At 37.1% G+C, this 19,795-nt stretch overlaps 1 protein-coding gene across 1 annotated transcript in view; it reads left to right on the top strand.

Moving 5' to 3' along the window:
* LOC136858359 (uncharacterized) overlaps window positions 1-18,974 on the top strand; it is a 362,414-nt gene extending 343,440 nt beyond the window's left edge. The window contains exons 62-64 of the mRNA XM_068225517.1: window positions 614-616; window positions 14,637-14,753; window positions 18,379-18,974. Coding sequence (XP_068081618.1) covers window positions 614-616; window positions 14,637-14,753; window positions 18,379-18,410 — 152 coding nt within the window. The 3' untranslated portion in view covers window positions 18,411-18,974. The remainder of the gene's footprint in view (window positions 1-613; window positions 617-14,636; window positions 14,754-18,378) is intronic.
* The last annotated feature ends 821 nt before the right edge of the window (window positions 18,975-19,795 follow it).

Genomic DNA, 19,795 nt, shown 5'->3' on the forward strand with positions numbered 1-19,795 from the left:
ATGAGGGGAAATCTATACTGGCTCCCCTGTGCAAGTGCTTTATTCATTGGATTACTGTACTGTAAGCAATTTAGATGCCTTGTGCTTCCACGGAATGTACCCGATGCATTTAAAACATTGCGGCTTATCGAACTTCCTATGACGAGAGGAAAAAGTCTCTCGCTTCCGTCCACATTACAACAGTACAGTGACTATACTTGTACGATTTCCCACCATGGCACTTCTAAGACCCATTAATGCATGCAATCACGTTGATTCTCAGTTTAAACTTTTCAAATGCCATGGAAAATACTATTTCAGAAATTTATCCAACAAGGTGCATTTACATAATTCAAATAATGCACTTGTATAAAACAATGACAAACATAACCTCTTGCAATGAAAGGAAGAGAAACACGATTCAAAGACGAGGAAAAATTATGCTGGCTCCCCTGTGCAAATGCTTTATCTTTTGGATTACTGTACTGTCTGGATTTTCAGATGCCTTTTACTGGCATGGAAAGTGCCCAACGCCCTTGAAACATTGTGGCTTTTCAAACTTCCCTATGACAGGGAAAGGAAGTTTCTCGCTTCCGTGTGCAGTGTGCACTGCATAGCACAGTACATTTCCCAGCTGGTAATTCTCTCCTTTAAAACTATAAGTCCGTTTGGCCTCAGCATTTAAAAAATAAAACAAACAAACAATGCAGTTTCATCGGCATTGACAATATTGTTTGATGCATATGAATTGATTGTAGGCTGTAAGCCACGCTTTTTCGCTAACTGTCAGCATCGCCAGTGTTCGCGGATTCCACCTCTCCACAGACTGCCTGCTATGTGATATTGTGGCGTTCCTAAAAACGCCGAATACAAAATAATTACGATTCTGCTCGAACATAGCAGATATGAAGCACACTATAGACACACCAAAGTAGGTGACAGTGCGCAAAGTTACCCCTTAACGTTCCAGAAGACGCATTCTTTCATGACGCGGAGAAATTTTGAATTTAAATTACTCTGTAAAACACTATTTTTTTTTTCAAAATGTAAAGGCAGTTTTGAATTAAAAGTCTGAATTTCGGTAACGGGACGACATTGTTCTTCGAATTACGAATTATCCATATTTTAAATTAAACGATTTAAATAACATGCAAAACCATATCTCATGTTTCCAGGAACGAGAGCTGCTTTGAATTAGGCGAGATTTTGAATTAACCGATTTCGAATTATCGAGGTTCTACTGTAGTATGTCAGACCTCCATTTGCTTTTATTACAGTGATTACCTTTTGGGATAAGCTCCCCACTAACTTGTGGTAAAGTGCTGGTAAAATTCTTTTTCATTCTTCTTGTAGCACGATGAGTAATTGATGTGTGTTTGTTAGTCGAGTTAGTCTACCATACAATGATCCAGCTTATCCCAGAGCTATTGTGTTGGGTTCAGTTTAGGACTCTGAGTGGGCCAGTGAAGCAAGTCAGTCTGATTTTCTACAAATCATGACATAATTAACCTTACTTTATGGACAGGACCATTTTTTTTTACTGATACAGAAAAGAAACTGTTTCAAACTATTTCCACAGTGTGGGAAGCACATTATTGTATAAAATTCCTTAGCATATGCCAGAGTTCATCATTCCCTTTATTAAAACCAGTGGCCCTATCCCAAACCAGGAAATGCAGCCCCAGATTATTATACCACCACCACTACCACCAAATATCAACGTTGACTCAACACACTAGTGCTATTCACCAGGTCCACATATGTCCATTGAGTGCTAGTGCTAGAGCATGTATTATAACTCATCATCCCAAAACACCTTCCACTGCTACACAGTCCAATGATGGTGTTGTTCGCACAACTCCAAATGACAATGAGAATTGGTGCATATTCAGTGGCAGTACACAACCATGAAAACTAAGTGTTATCACCTCTTGGTAAATGGTCCTTATTACTGACCTCTGTACCTGAGCTGGATCAAAGTCCTTAAGCAGTCATTAATTAGGCCAGCTGATGATTGGTTTGCACAACACCCTTCAGAGTTCACTAGTCCCGATCAGTTAGTTTCCTGAGCCTGTTAGAGTAACGTTTCCACTTGATAATGACATTCCTAATGGTGGATTGGGGCACCTTTAACTGTTGCAAAGTATGGTATCCTTGATGTAATGCCTGAATTTATGGGTTGCTCACATTACTCTGTCTGTTGACTCATTCAGAGAGCAAAAACATGTATGATGTTGAAGCACTTATGCCTTCTCACAAATATATAGCGTTAGTCGCATGTCTTAAAGACATATCAGGCAGGTGCACTTGGATCAAAGGATTGTCCAGTGGCTTTTGGCTACATAGTATATCAATAGATTACAACATATGCAAGCTTTGTGACAGATTGGGTATCAGATGCTCATGCACATAATGGAACTTGAGGCATTACAGGGTACTTAATATTTGGATCCAATTGTTTTCAAATAATATAAATATGTTTTGTAAGAATAGATGTATTTATCACGTCAGAGGATAACTTAGTATAGATATACTGTATACTTTACAACCATAAAAAATGAACAAGTTCTGATAGATGTTTTATTTATCTCACTCTAATTCTTTTTGAACACAAAACAAGATCTCTAATTTGTTTGTTAAATCAACTTCAGAAATATGATATATGAGAAAAACTGAAAACCTTATCCATCACTTGCAAACAATTTGTGTAACATACTCACATTCAATCTAACCTCCTGCACTAGAGTTGTTTATATGATATACATTTAATACATAATCCATTGCCTTCTGAAAAATATTGGTATTTGAAGCCATCTTCTGAATTCCCTTTTTTAGTGTGAAACGATTTTACAGAAGCAAATTTATTTCATTGCAATATGGGTATGACTGGATATCCCATAATGGCCCCAACCCTCTTAGTTCCATTCAAATTTTTGTGAAATGATGTGAAAATAATACACAAAATGTAAAGAAAGTAATGAAATTAGAAATCAGTTGAGCACACTACTTCATTAAAATATATGTGATATATCTTAATTATTCCTACTCAATAAAAGAAAACACAGAAAAGTTGCATATGAATGACACAACACCAAATGACCAAATACCTCAAGGACATGCAAGAAATCATCCAATATTATGTGATGGTAGTTTACCATGGGATGACGATGTTCTCAGAAATGTTGGTTGATTGAACCACTTCTTGAAAAGTAAAGATCATATCCAGTTTCGTCTGACCTTCTACGTAGTTCAACCCTGTTTTAAAACTAAAGATTGTGGCTGTTTTGTAGATGAAAGAACATTATTCATAAACTGATGTTACTTGGTTATGGAGACTAGTTCCTCTCATATAAAACTAAAGCGAGATCTGTTTAATCATGATAAGTTAAACCCGAAACTATACCAGCACTAAAGACTTACATTTGGCCGACTTTAGTGCAAGCATGGATGTTGAAAGGTGGTGGTGATTATTGTTTTAAGAGGAAGTGCAACTAAGCAACCATCCTCTGTTAACACTAATCAGAAGGAAAATATGGAAGGGGTCCAACACTTCAAGAAATTAAGGTATCAGCCAAACAAAAACAGGGGCTACAAAGGGATTGGAAGACTCTCTAGGCCGTGAATGTTCTAATACCATCGGGGTTGGAAAAAAGCAAGAGTTGAGCAAGGGAGCTTGGATAGGATAGATGAAAGTGAAGAGCCTGGCATGAGTAATTGGAAGCAATGCCAGGACTCAGCTAAGGGCCCAATGGTCACCAACCCATACTCCCAAGTCAAGAGCCCGTGGGTGTCCTCTTTTAGTTGCCTCTTACGGCAGGCAGGAGATACAGTGGATATTATTTTATCGCCCACACCCGCAGAGGGTTGGATGTTGAAACCAGTTACTGACAAGAGATTGGAAGGTTTTGAAACATGCCTACACAGATGAATGCTCAAGATACAGTACTGCACTGTATCTGTCCTAAATTGGGCTAATTTCAGGGGTAAGAGTGAGTGGTATGTTCAGAAATAAAAGTTGACATGAAAAAAATCTCGAAATATATATATATATACTAAAGAGTATGTGGACGGGAATATGACTACATTAATTTGTGAATAAGAAAGCAGATAAAGGGCTAAAATGGATTTATTTACTAAAGACATAGATTTAATTCTCACTAGAAGTAATAAACTAAGCAAATAAATGAATAAAATCAACTCAAAAATCGGTCATAAAAAAATATGATTGTTCATCAAAAAATGTGTGTCATGCACATAAGCAAGAATATATCTGACAAGATAATATTGAACAACTCGGGTGACGACCCTGAAAATAAAATACAAACATTAATACATTGGAAATCTTGGATTTCGCTACATTTAGATGGTGTGTCAACTTGGCTAAATTTTCCATGTCCGTGCCCAATGGGCGCAATAATTAAATCATTTGTATGCAGCCTCGGTAAGAAAACAATACATTAGCACGTGTTCCGACTTTACATATATACACTCCAATGTAATCGGATACAAAGATAAATGAAATATTTAGTTCAGAGCCATTTCCTCTTTCATCACACCAAAATCACTGAATCTACGTATGGGCTGTCCCATATGCAAATTGACTGGTACAGAAACCTCCAACCAACAATCAGCTTTCAAGCTAAAATACACTAATCAGTGCATAACATAAAGACACACATATATACAAGACAATGCAAAATACACAGACAAGAAATATACATACACCACGAGCCTATAATAAAAACACATAAATATATACACTTCTTGATAGAGCTTATCGGGATCAGCTTTCGACAAAGTGGGTATAGGATATGCGTCTACAGCAAGACACAACTACTGTATATCAGTCCATCTCTCACTCTCCACAAAGGTCGGTCGATAAGCTATGATCTAGAAACAAGTCACTGGTTGTCTAAGGAAGGCCAGGTTCACGGAAGTGTACGGTCTAGCCTCGAAATAACTTTCACTAATGGGCCCACAACTCTTGTGAGCTGTCACCGAAAACAACCTGTGAAGGGAAATACAATTGTCGGGTCTAAGCCGCGCTTTCATCTTCAAACTCGAGAGACCAAAATTTCTCTTTCAATTAACAACAACAGCCGCTGTTTTCTTTAAGCGAATACACAAGCTGGCTAATATAACACATAACTCTGCTCCCAGCAGATTAATATGGCTTCTTGCCTATCTCACGTATACACAGCTTCATTAGCTATACAAGGGCTCCTCTGGCCTCTCAACTAATAACTCCATGGTTCGATTCTTTACTTCATCAATACATGGGCTCCTCTAGCCTCTCAACTAATAATTCCATCGGTTTGACCCCTTGCTTCATCAATACATGGGCAACTCAGGCCTTTTGACTAATAACTCCTCGGTTTGACCCTACACTTCATCAATACATGAGCAACTCTGGCTTCTCTACTAATAACTCCTCGGTTCGACCCTTCACATTCCAGAATCTGCCTTCCTTGCATGTTTAAAGACCCTTTCTTAATCAGCATCATGTGTGGCTTCACAGCCCATTGCAAGTAATCAACTTCATTTTCTGTATCAAAATTTAATCACTAAGTTTTACAATATTTAAAATTCTTCCACCGTTTTGATACTTTTTTTTGCCTTTTGGCAAATTGCTAAGATTTTAAATACGTTAATTTGCAGGTACATTGATTCACTTGAAAACTACTAAAAATACCAATTAAATTAAATGATATTAAAAACAATGTAGGGGTTAGTGTGTTAATGATATGAGAACGAATCATTACATATTTGGTCAGCTTAAAAACTATGTCTATTCATTTGAATAGTTGTTAAAAATCTCATTTTGTTACATTAAAATGTCTGTTTGCGGTTAAAAGTTTTAAAAATGTTTGACTTCGTAACACTGTTCAAATTATTGAATATTTTATCTTCTGTTCCTTCCAGGTAAGTTGTTATATATTGTGAGTTTGCTTATGGTGCCTTTGATTGAGTCTAATGTGGGACTTTGAAGCTGATTGCTGATCAATTTTTGTGAATAATTTGAACAGTGTTACGAAGTCAAACATTTTAAAAACTTTTAACTGCAAACAGACATTTTAATGTAACAAAATGAAATTTTTAACAACTATTCAAATGAATAGACATAGTTTTTAAGCTGACCAAATATGTAATCATTCATTCTCATATCATGAACACACTAACCCCTACATTGTTTTTAATATCATTTAATTTAATTGGTATTTTTAGTAGTTTTTAAGTGAATCAATGTACCTGCAATTAACGTGTTTAAAATCTTAGCAATTCACCTAAGCTACAATAACAGCTGAGGATGTTCCTAAATAAGGAACGAAACATGTACTGTTGACAAATAAATTTGCCAAAAGGCAAAAAAAGTATCAAAACGGTGGAAGAATTTTAAATATTGTAAAACTTAGTTCACACCCCATATCGAAATGGTATCTGGAAGAACTTGCGGCATACGTAGAGATGTACATCCTGTTCTACTGATGTTAAAATACTCTTTCCCACAGCGACGCTAATGGTGTTCAGCTTATGTACTGAATAAAGACTCTATTGCACGCACACTCTCTCTCTCTATCTCTCTCTCTCTCACACACACAAAAGAGATTACACTAATTAACATAAATGGAAAACACACCTACAACTATCCTATTTTATCACTTCATTCCCTCTAACTAAATAATAAGCACTTGTCACAGGCTAGAGCATACAGATAGCCCTGAGCAACATTTACATTACTCAAACAAAACAAAGCAAGTGCCTCTCTGACAGACATTTAATTTTAAACGTACAACTTAAGGAAATGATCTTGTCTAGTAACTGTTATCTACCTATGGCATGCTAAAAATTGGACATAGAATACTTAACTTTTGTCGACATCAGCCACCGAGAAAGTTCACATGGCCGCTACTGTCATAATGGGCTTAGCATATCATGGCGGCAAATCCCTGGTGTTGAGCGGTCATCCTGTCAACTCCAGATAATGCCATTTCTGTCCTTGTGATGCTGGAACCACCTGCAATATAGATGAGTTAGGATTCGTCTACTTCACCCCTTAGTCATGCTTGTGCACGGATTTTGCCTTTAATGCTTGCCTGACAATTGACTATAGCCTGTGTGCAGATTTTAGTCCAATTTGGTCACCATTAATTTAAGGGTGTAATGCCCAGGCATAATCTGTCTTTCTTAGCAGCACTTTGATAACGGAACGCACGCGTAGTTTCACGATCCACAAACGCGACCCAAATGTTTAATTGCTAATCACTGAATTTACACATATATGTGATTTCACTCAGAAAAATCTAGTACCATTCTCACAGTTCTTGTCGAGCAAAATTTAATTTATGCTCCAGCCCTCACCTTGGCGTTATCACAATTATAAAAGTCTATATAGAGGTATCTTTCTTTAACACATACTTTTATTCACAGGCGATATAAGACAGTTTGCACTGCACCTGCAGTCTGCGGTTAAATTTACAGTCACAAAGAAAGAAGCTCACTTCTAGTGTGCACCTAAATTCAAATATATCAACTTACAGAGTATCCAGGTTACTCACAAACGAATTAGCAGTGACTCCGCGAATGCGACCGAAGGAGATTGAAATGTGTGAATGAATACGACCGAGACTCGTCCCCCCACTACTCGCTCTTTTAAAGCCTCACAGAAAAACCCTTTGCAAAGGGGACTCCCCGTCGTACAATAGCGCGTGTCTCTCAACGGATACACAAGTTCAAACAACTTTCCGTTAAAATTGATATCATTCTTAATAGAACACAAGTAGTCAATACTTATATACCCCAATAGTTAGTAATTCTCATCTTGATTTCTGAATAGGTCAAAACTGTGGAATTATAGTGCAGTTACGGACTTCTCGTCTCACATTCCAATGATCCCACTCCTGCGGAGACAAGGTGGTCATCCTGGTTTCACTGTCTGATAGATCCCAATCTTCAAATATTCCCCCTCCCAGCTCTCGGTCGGTTGAGTTTGAAATTGAGAAAAAAGGAACTTCATGGCTGCTCTTGCCCAATGGCTTCTTTCAAACTTGAAATAAACATTTTTGATGGGTCGATACCGGCTTGTCTCTAACATAGGCGCGGCTCTCCTCTGCTTCCGGACTTTGTCTGACTACCATGCAATGATGCTTTAATAAATAAACTCACAGTGTTATACATAATCAGATGGTAATTAATTGAAGCATATGACGATATGGTTCAGTACCATGTGTATCATATGTCTTAAATGCTCAGGTTTTCCGAAGCGCTGAATGTAATGGGGAGCTAGTGGTTAATATTAAATACAGTATAGAAAATATGTTATGTAAGGCATTACTTCAACAAGTTAATGGAAGGGTAATCCTTTTCTTCCCGTTCTCCTCAGATCCAATGGCACTCTTATTTTATAACTGAACTAGCTGATATACCTGTACTTCACTAAGGAATTCTACATTGTATACAGAATTGTAGGTTAGGTAGTATACACGTTGTGAGCAAGAATGTATTAAATTGCATAGCTCTTCATGTTACCCTAGAAACACGAGGGGGAAGTCACCAAATGTTTTTCCTCATATGAAGACTGGGTTAGGTAATTTTCATTATAGTGGCAGACACTCTCCATCTGCCTTTTTACATCCTCAGAAAGACTGTCTTGGTGATTTTCCCAATTGAAATGAACATAGGTCATTACAATGACGTCAGTAGGAATGGTGCGATTAAAAGCTATGCTTTCATATGAAATACAGTAGAAGTCCTTTATAGTGAGAATTCATAACCGGAAAAAATTACTCGCTATAACGGATTGTCGTTATATCCGATTTTTGTATAAAAGTCGGAAAACCCTTCATGCACATTAAAATCGGTATGAAACGGCAATCAGTTTGTTCAAAACTTGCGTTTCCGCAGATGATATCCACACTACGACTTACTTGTTTGTTATTTTTTGTAATCCGATACTATGTGAAAGTATGTTTAATTTCATTCTGAAAAAAATATAGTACCGTATTTCTCCGAATCCTTCAAAAAATTTATATCAGGCTCAAAAAGAAGTTTGTAAAATCATATGAATGCCTTGTTTTACTGTAGGCCTACGCATTTTTAGACGCTGAACATTGACTTCCGTCAAGCCGTATTTCTTTCTTTTTTTTACGGTTGCTCAATTATTCTTTATTTCTGCAGGTTTGAGGACCATTAACTTAACATTGGCATCATAATACTGAAAAGAACTCGTTGAAAATTTTCTGGTAATACCTATTCCATGCGTCTCTGCAATACAACGATCCATCAGGAAATTATTCCTGCTGTCTATAAAACTGTTACTTTTATTACGCAGCGTCAGATATAACCAGCTACCGCTACACGCACGTCTCGCTTGTCGGGTTCGGCCAAATTCAGCGGCTAGCAATGTATAGGCCTAATCGCGAACGTTGAAAGTCAACGAACGAGTTTATTGCGCCACGGTATGGCCATTCCGCCCTTGCATTTTTCGTGCACATACCTCACAATTTCATCTTCTACTTCTTTAAAGCATCCTTGTTGTGGACCACTGAATGCATTTTTTGTACAGTACGCATCTTTTTTAGCTCTTTGTCTTCACGCTAACGCCAAATATTGGCTTTAGGTAGCCCGATGCCGTATTTTCTTGCGGCTGCACAATTATTCTACATTTCCGAGTGTTTAATAAACATTAACTTAAAATTGGCACAATAATATCGACTAAAACCCGTTGACAAATTGCCGGCAATACCATTTCCACGTATCTTTACAGTACGACTATCTATCATGAAAATATTCCTGCTGTCTATAAACCTTAATTTTACTAAGCGTCGTGTACAATAGACGCGTTATGACACTGTCACTGAGTAGCCATAGCTTTCTAAGAATTCGAAGGGTCGCATGTTTTGATGCCATTCTGCAGATTTGAGAAACACACAGGCACTGTACAACCGGTTGTCGCAACTAGTGATGTATGTGTAGTAAAGAGGCGGTCGTTTATTGTCAACGAGTTCTGTGCGCGTGTGAAAAGCAGTGTGGTTACCGCGGTAGTTGCCAGTGGTATCCATTAACTTACTGTTAGGCCGCAAATGTAACAACTTTTGAGTTTTCGCATATAGAGAAATAACCTCCTCGCGAAAAATTTACATGTAAATAGCCGTAACTAGACGCCAGAAGATACGAAATATCCTCTGAAATCAGTGATGTACTCTGCCATATCTTGAGGTGCATCACATTCTTACTTAATTCCCGTATATAACATTAAAATTAAGATATCGTTTATTTCAGTCTTTAATTTTACCGAGTTAACAACTGCTATCAGCAACGTTATTTACGCATTTATTAAGAAAATGTGTTATCCTCTTTCATTTCGAATTTTCTTTAGAGAACAGCAGTCGATGGGTATTACTAATCAACTCCAACATCGCCTTTGAATGTCAATGAGAGAGCTCGCAAATGCACAAAGTGAGAAAACTATACTGTACCGAAGATGATCGATCACATTTTGTTGCAAACGTTTCAGTTTTCTTATTCAAACAGCGTCACGTATCCTAACTTAACCGTACTATACGTATGATGAAAACACACTTAAAGCGCCAATAGAGAAAGTATAACTTTCTCGCTATAAATTTTCATAATAGCCTTTCCGTAATTTAACCAGCCGCGACAAAATATAAACTAACCTCTGAAATCAATTAAGCACTCTGCCATATCTCGAGGTGTATCCCATTCTTAATTGCAGTATGTAGCCTCAAAATTAAGCAGTCGTTTAGTCGGCCTTAATTTTTAACGAGTTAACAACCGTTATTGGATACGTTATTTACGCATTTATTACGAAAATATATTCTCCTTCATTTCGAATTTTCTTTACGGAACAGCTGTCGACGGGTATTACTAATCGACTCCGACATCGGCTTCGAATGTCGACGAGAGAGATCACTAGTGCACATAGCGAGAAAACAATGCCGAAGGTAATCGATCGCATGGAATATCATCGCTGGGGTGCATAAATATTGGTAACGGAAAAAATCGCGCGCGCTTAATAGCTCGTAATAACGGATGCGCCAGTGATAGGGTTCTCGCTGTAACCGAAGGACGATATACAGTTTAATATAGGAATTTTGAAGGGACAGAAAAAAGTCGTTGCTATAACGGAGTTCTCGTTATATGCCGTACTCGCTGTATCGGACTTCTACTGTACTCGATCAAATGAAAAACCACACATTTTCTCACTTTTAATGAACAGTACTATGCTGCCGATCTAACAGTCCAAAGTTCCAGAACTGGAATGACCAAGCCGCAGACAGCCGTGATCCATGAACACTTGTCTTTTTTCGGCTGAGGGCGGGGGGCCAAATAGTGGAGAGCCCCAGGGCAAAAACTCTGCACTTTTACTCATCTGTTTCCTAGGAGTACCTGATGAGTTTGAAAATCTCAGTTCACTATACTGGTGGCAGAAAAATCTATCTGACTTGGAGGCAAATTTTTCCTCCAAGCCAAAGGAGAAACCCCTTCTTCACTGCTAATTTGGAATAAAATGAATGCAGAATTTAATAAAAGTGAAGAGGAAGAAGCTTTTCTTAAGAAATTGCTTTTTTCAGGGTTGAATGTTGAGTTATTTAGTGAATTGTGGTGTTATAATCTGGAATAGGCCTAAATTGTAATTCTAGACCAGGTCATACTGCAACTACTAAGTAAGCGTCTGTCTCAAGTGTGCACACTGATCATTCAAAACAGCACATCACAGTAGGGATCGAATAGCTGGAATACTGTGATGAACCAGTGTGTTACGTACTAGCAGTATCAGAAAATGTATGAACCAGAGGAATGGCATGATAAAGAAGAAATATAATGTTATTGTTAATCAATGTTATGCTCTTTTGATGTTGTAGGCCTTCACATTTAGTTTTCTTCTGACTCTGGAATACCACCGCCAGTATGGTAAAACTGAATAAAACATAAATGACTGGAAATTTTATTCTCTGTAACTTTTGTTATGTAGTACTTTTTGATAGGATATTTAAAAATTAAATTTTAGGTGCCATCCCCTAAACTACAATTTCGTCCAGGATGAATAAAATTGTTTATGGCTTAGATTGTAGTTTCTTATTCCCCGACTCTAATACTGATTTTCATTAAATGCTGTTAACCCATATTTTCATGGCTCAGCGTTGATACGGACTTAGCAACAAAAATACAAATTCACGAATATCTGTATTATCATAGCCAGTACCGTAAAAATGTACAAGACATAAATGATCGGAAACGTAATTCTGTATAACTTTAGTTATCTAATATTTATCGATAGGACCACTAATAACATAAATATTTGAGAATCAAATTTCAGGCCTTTCCCTAAACTACCATTTCATTCAGCATGAATAAAATGATTTATAGCCTAGATTGTAGTGGCTCATCCCCCGACTTTATGTTCCAATTTTCATTAAATTCTCTTCAGCCGTTTTCTCATGATGCATGTACATACATAAATTACAGAAAAGTAAAAAGTGCTTTTCCTTGTTACGGTGGATATGACCAATTTTATATATATAGATAGATAAACAAGGAAAAGCTAATGGAAGGGACATACATTCACATATGAAAATGTTAGTGGAAACCATAGACAAGGAAAAACTATGCATTCCAAAATGGATTGTTTAATGGTGATATATACTAAAAATGCAAAACAAATACAATTGAATAGAAATTAAGAAAATTCTAAAAAGGTATTTGTTTTTATAATATGCAACTCTTAAATTTGTGCATTAGGTCTTTTATTTTAGCTTTTCTCTTTGAGAAAAGGAGATATTTCATAATATTCAATCATTATTTAAGACTGGTTTGAGAAATATATAAGACTAGCTGATGTACCCGTGCTTCGCTACGGGATTCTCAGAAAGACTGACTTGGTGGTTTTCCTAACTGAATTCAACATAGGCCATTACAAAAACGTCAGTAGGAATGTAGCGATTGAAAGCAATGTTATCATATAAAATACTCGATCAGATGAAAAACTGCACACTTTCTCACTTTCAACGAACAGTACTACTGTGCCGATCTAACAGTCCAAAGTTCCAGAGCTGGAATAACCATGTCGCAGACTGCCGTGAAAACTCCTCTGTCATTATTCCATTAAATATGCACACTACTCATTCCAATCAGTGCCTCAGAGTACGGATTGAATAGCTCGAATGCTGTGATGAACCAGTGTGTTACGTACCAGTAATATCAAAAATGTATGGACCTGAGGAATGGCATGCTAAAGAGGAAAGTTATCTAACTCCCCAGCTACAGTACTTCCCGCCAATGTGCAGGCAGGCTGGTACACTCAGTACGACCAGGTGAGTTGGCCGTGTGGTTAGGGATGTGCAGCTGTGAGCTTGCATCCGGGAGATAGTGGATTCGAATCCCACTGCCGGCATTCCTGAAGATGGTATTCCATGGTTTCCCATTTTTACACCAGTCACACCAGGCTATACCTTAATTGAAGCCAAGGCCGCTTCTTTCACACCCGTATTCTTTTCCTATCCCATCGTTACCATAAGACCTACCTGTGTCGGTGCGACATAAAGCAAATTTAAAAAGACCTTAGTACGGTGCAGTAATCTTATCTAACGGGGTTGAGTGGAAACAGAAGACAAAAAGCACATCACAACAAACAATGGTCAATGTAATGTTATTGTTGATAAAGTTTATGAGCTTTCTATAGTATATTGCAGGCCTTCACATTCGTTTTCTTTCGACTCTGTGATATTAGGGCATCTTGCAAAATTATTTATATCGTAGACTGTAGTTCCTTATTCTCAGACTTTACATACTGATTTTCGCTAAATTCTGTTTACCCATTTTCTCGTGACTCGGCGCTGATATGGACTTAGTAACAAAAATCCAAATTCATGAATATCTCTGTGATTATATGCGGTACGGTAACAATGTATAAGACATAAGTGATTGGAAATTTAATAACTTCTTACATAACTACTACTAACTTATGACATAACTAAAGTTATGTTAGTTTGTAGTATTCTTAGATATGACCACTAATAACATCAATAACTTATTTGAGAATTAGATTTCAGGCCTTCCCCTAAACTACCATTTCACTCAGCATGAATACAATAATTTGTAGCCTAGATTTTAGTGACTTTACATACCGCTTTTCATTAAATTCTCTTCAGCCATTTTCTCATGATGCATGTACATACATACATACATATAGACAGACAGACAGAAATTATGGAAAAGTAAAAAATGCATTTCCTTGTTATTGTGGACATGACCGATACAGAAATACCATTATTTTCAAATTCTGAGCAATGTACAGACAAAACTTTTATGTTATATATATATAGATTGTTCAAGGTTCAAATTCTGACATCAGTACCAGCTCTCTTGTATGCTTTTCCAGCAGGTTTTCCTTTAAACTTAACAATTTTAAACATGCTGCTTTTGTTAGAATCTTAATACCCAGGATTATTGAAAGATGTGAGGTGCTGTCAAACTATTATAAGGTTTCAAGGCAAAATATAGAATCAAAGCTTTGATTATTGTTTATTTTGAACTCTGTAAACACATTTACAAACCATTTTCTTCAAATTATAACTCACCTTTTACAGTGTCTCTGTCATGAATATTGCATTGTAAAATTATTTTTGTGTTCCACACAGAAAGCTTGCATAACGGAGGGAAAATGAACAGCCTAGCACGATCAAATGCAAGTATCTACGGAAATAAGGAGGACCTCTATGATCGCCTAAAGCGCCATGCATACCCAGGCAAAAAAGGTAATTCAAAATTCTCAGTTAATAGTAATGTTAGGCTCATTGATATCACTTTTTATTGTTGGAATCTGTTATTCATTTTTGAACAATAATGTTACACACCATAACCAGGGGTGGGTGTTTGTGGAGATCATGATAGTTACTTGTTAGATATAGAACTGATGTTTGCTAATGTTCATGAACTAAGGAGTTCTGATAAATAATATGTTGATAAAACAATTGCAACATATTGCACAATGGGGTCCCAAAAGAAAAATATGAACACAGTTATGAATTATTATTATTATTATTATTATTATTATTATTATTATTATTATTATCATTATTATTATTTTGTTGTTGTTGTTTTATAGAGAATTTCACTTTTTTTAGGCTGTTTACTAATGGATTAAGTTTTATTTTTGAGTTGAATTTGTTAAGTTATATCCAGAAACATTCCTAAGAATGAAGCACCTGCATATATAATTTGACCATAAAACCAATGGTTTATACTTGTACAGACATATGCTGGAGAAAAGAATAGGTTAAGTTTCCATCCTTGGGCATTTTACATATCCTGGGTTTTTACAGCCAGCTGTCACCAAACAAGGGTCCCGTCATTTTCACCAAGGTTGATGACACTTTTTTCTTAATTCCTTTCTTCTTTCATACTGTAAGATGTAGTTATGAAGATGAAGCACAGAATCATTCCAGTTTCTGCTAAAACACATGCAGAACAATATTCCAAAGAAGGGTATGTGGGTGACAGAATCCTTTCCTGAAAGTTTTGTAATATTTGGATTGATTACAAGCAAAGTTACATACATCAGAATCATGTAAAATTTTAAGTCTACAAAAGACAGAGAGAAATGTTGATAAACTACAATGAACTGAGTAAGAGGTAACTTGCATTGGAGAATCATTCTCGTCCACAAAAAGAACCAGGATCAAATAAACCTTTAATATTGATTATGGATTTATGGTAGTGGTTACTACTTTGATTATTGTTTGATTTTGAACTCTGCAAGTACATTTACAAACCATTTTCTTCAAATTATGCTCACCTCTTACAGTGTCTCTATCATAAATTGAGTTAGAGTGAGGAGCAAGTAAGAAGGCAAAAATGAACACTAACTGTGCAGTGACAAGAAGTGTCACATGGTTGCCGGCCAATAGGAGCCATCTGGTCGTTTCTCTTACATGAGTGAAATTCACAGAATGTGCAATACTTGTTGCTGATGTTCTTTTTAAGTTTCACTAAGAATTAGGTAGATTTTATGTCTTCATCATCAACATCATTATCATCATCAATATACCACTCCAGTCGCCCGGATGTGGTTAACAAGACTCCTCCACTCCTTTCTGTCCTTCCACTTTTCCTACTACATTACTTCCACCACATCCAATCCAGCTTCTCTAATGTCCGTCCAAATCTGATCCATCCACCTTGTTCTCAGTTTTCCAACTGGTCTCTTTCCCTTAACTTCTCTTTCCAATTCCCTTCTTGCTACCTGTTCCTTTCCCTTTCTTTTTACATTTTTTTGTATTCATGTCAAATATGGGTGACAGTGAAAAAACACACCAAGTGGCACACAAACAAGCTAGATGTACAGTGTTCTGTTTGAATGATTTCTTCAAGCGTGAAGTGGAAACAGCACCTAGAGAGAGAGAGAGAGAGAGAGAGAGATCCACTAATATTGCATAAAAAACACATATGATAACATCAACTCCACTAAATCCTGACCCTGCACATGACATATATAGCATTCAGTATTTTCTAACATTCTTTGAGCGGCAACCAGGAGCAGTAAATATGTGATTATCAACCATCATCGTCAGTTTACAGTTCCAGTTTCCTGGGTACTGTTGATAAGCCTCTTCCACTCTCTTCCATTCATAATCTTCCTGTTTGTTTATTTTTACTTTTATTTTTACAATTTGCTTTACGTTGCACCAACATAGATAGATCTTATGTCGATGATGGGATAGGAAAGGGTTAGGAGTGGGAATGAAGTGACCATGACCTTAAATTAGGTGCAGCCTAGCATTTTCGTGGTGTGAAAATGCGAAAGCATGGAAACCATATTCAGGGCTGCCAGGAGTGGGGTTCAAACCCACTATCTCTCGAATGCAAGCTGATAGCTACATGACCCAAACTGAACAGCCACTTGCTCGTTTCCTGTTCTTCATGACATTGTCCATTGTCCTTCCTCTACCTGCAATGTCAGTCTTGACCATATCCATCCAGCAGGTTCTAGGTCTTTGGGAACTATACTGCCAAAATTGGTGAAACTCTCCACGTTCTCCAGCTGGTAGTCTGTTGGTTTGACACTTGTTGGTTGGCCATCTCTGTGCACTGCCATCACCAATATCTTAGATTTGCTGATCTTGAGGTTGAACTCCAGAAACTTGGCCTTACATGAGTTGAATGTTGCCTGCACCTCATCTTCTTTCTGTTTCTCCCTAAATCACAACATCAGCAGCAAAGGCAACTGCATGGTAAAGAGCAGTGTTGACACTGCAGTACCCTGCTGAATGCCACTCTTAGTCATAAATCACAACAGGGGGAGGACTGAAAAGCTGTATAGTTAGGAGAATAGAGGCACAAACTCTAGAAATGGAAATAACTGTATTGGGAGTTATTTCCCTCTAGTTTTATCTGCGCATGGGGTCTGCCTAGGCATGGTAGGAAAGACGTGGTTGGTTCACATGTAAGGATGTGGGTTTCATTGCCTATCACAAGACAAGAAATTTTGGAATTAGACTTCCACTTCTGAAGATACACATCACCTGAGTGCAAACTTAGCCTATGACAGAAATGAGTACCAGGTGAATTCTTGGGGACAAAGGTGACCAGGTATAGATCAAACCACTATGTAGTGCTGAGGCTATTGATAGTGAAAGATTGGCCCTCATAGCATGTATTTATTCTTTTTATCAACAAGCATTATCTGAGAATGTTGTCCAGCTCCTTGGCTGAATTCTCGGTGTTGAGGCCTTCAGTCCTGGATTCGATTCCAGCCGGGTCATTGATTTTTTTGTCATATTTTGTCAATTGCTCTGACTTGGAAACTACGCATTTGTGTTTATCCCAGTACACATCTCATCTACACACAACACTACCCATCATAATAGAAATACATAGTAGTGAATACATTCCTCCACATAGGGTGTGGCTGTAAAACGGTGAAGTCTGCATGTGCAGCGCAGTTCACACCCATGCCGCCATCAGCGTGAGAATCAAGTAACAGAAGAAAAGGAAAATTCTCTGAAAATTTTAGAGTAGTACCTAATTTCCAGTATCGGTCACCCATCCCAATTCCAAGCCCAAGTAGTAAAGTACAATTACACAAACTGCCACAGAAGTAACTGTAGTAGAGGTTATCAGGCTGTTGTTGCACCCACAAGTACACATGACTGAAGTCCAAATATGATCCTCAGATTAATGGTAAAGGTTACCAAACAAAACTAGGCCAAGTACATTGTGATGTGACAGTTTGTAAGCTGCTCAAAGCATTTGATTTTAAACCAGCAGAAATGTGTAAAATCATACATCAGTATTTTGAACAGCATAATACATAAATTATAATGATAGAATGTATTGTTAATTGATTGCTCTCTTATTCAGACCATTTCTCTTTTCTTTCAGACAAAAGTGACAGTGACAGTGAAGGCCAGTGAACTATTCTACGATGTGTGTAATTGAAGATATTCTTCTGGTCACTAAAAATGCTCAAGCAAACTTCCATGAGAAACATTAAGGACAGTGAACATATAAAGTGAAGTTTCATCTTTACTACTAACGAAACAAAAGGCTGATTGCCAACATCGAGTTTAATAAGTACCTGTTCAGTAGAATCAAGACAGTGTAGCGTGCTACAGTGAATAGTGTCAGCAGTGCTCAGGAAACAGGAGTGTAAACTCTGTCTTTGCAATTGGTCAATGAATTGTATACAAAGAAGACTATAAAATAATGTACAGAGTATACCGTATTCTCATTATGTTTATGCCATAATGTGAACATTTTATATTTTGTATTCCTTCAGAGCGTTGAGAATACGTCGTCAAAAATCAGTACATAATTTAATTGTGAAATTGATTTATAAAGTAAGAGCATATGCGTGTGTGCATGCAAGCATGTATGTATGTAAGTTTGTAAGTTTGTATATTTGTAAGATGTACTATTTTGTATGACTGAGATTTGTAAAAAAAAGTGTGTTTACCATTTAAAAGTTTTATGTCTTATTTAAATGTTTATTTATTTTTTTCTTATACCTTATAATCAAGAGTTAAATAGGACTGTATTCAACCAAAAACTACCATTCAGAGTGCCAGATTCGATGGCAGAGAAGAGAAGTTCTTTCCTCTTCATTTTGGCCATGTTGATTACCGGTACATAGAATACAGCATTAGGCTTACTGTGTATTTAACATCTGTTTGACTACTATCAGTCTTGGAGGCTGCAATCACACATTTAATTTACTTCACCAAATTATGCTGTCGTTATTCAGTTACACAATACAGTAAAACCTCGATTATCCGTCCCTCGATTAACCGTTCTGCGGATTATACATCGCCAAAAAAATATTGATTTTTTTAAAAGCAATGTACAGTTGCTCCAAAACTGAATGAGCATACTCTTGATATCAATAATAATAATAATAATAATAATAATAATAATAATAATAATAATAATAATAATTGAAGATGCCAAGGTGCCGAAATTTTGTCTCGCAGGAGTTCTTTTACATGCCAGTAAATCTACCGACACAAGGCTGACGTATTTGAGCACGTTCCAATACCACTGGACTGAGCTAGGGTCGAACCTGCCAAGTTGGGGTCACAAGGCCATCGCCTCAACCGTCTGAACCACTCAGCCCGGCTCTTGATGTCAAGATATCTTGATACAGTATTCTGTTTTGGAGCGACTGTACATTGACTCTCCAACTCCTGAGTCCACGATCATAAGGTACATTAACTACTGATGCCAACATCAACGTGCTGTGACATCCAATCTATTAAGTCCAAGCTCAAGCCACATTCAAATACTTTCTAGATTTTATTGT

Source organism: Anabrus simplex, chromosome 1, assembly GCF_040414725.1.
Source record: "Anabrus simplex isolate iqAnaSimp1 chromosome 1, ASM4041472v1, whole genome shotgun sequence".
Classification (NCBI taxonomy): Eukaryota; Metazoa; Arthropoda; class Insecta; order Orthoptera; family Tettigoniidae; genus Anabrus; species Anabrus simplex.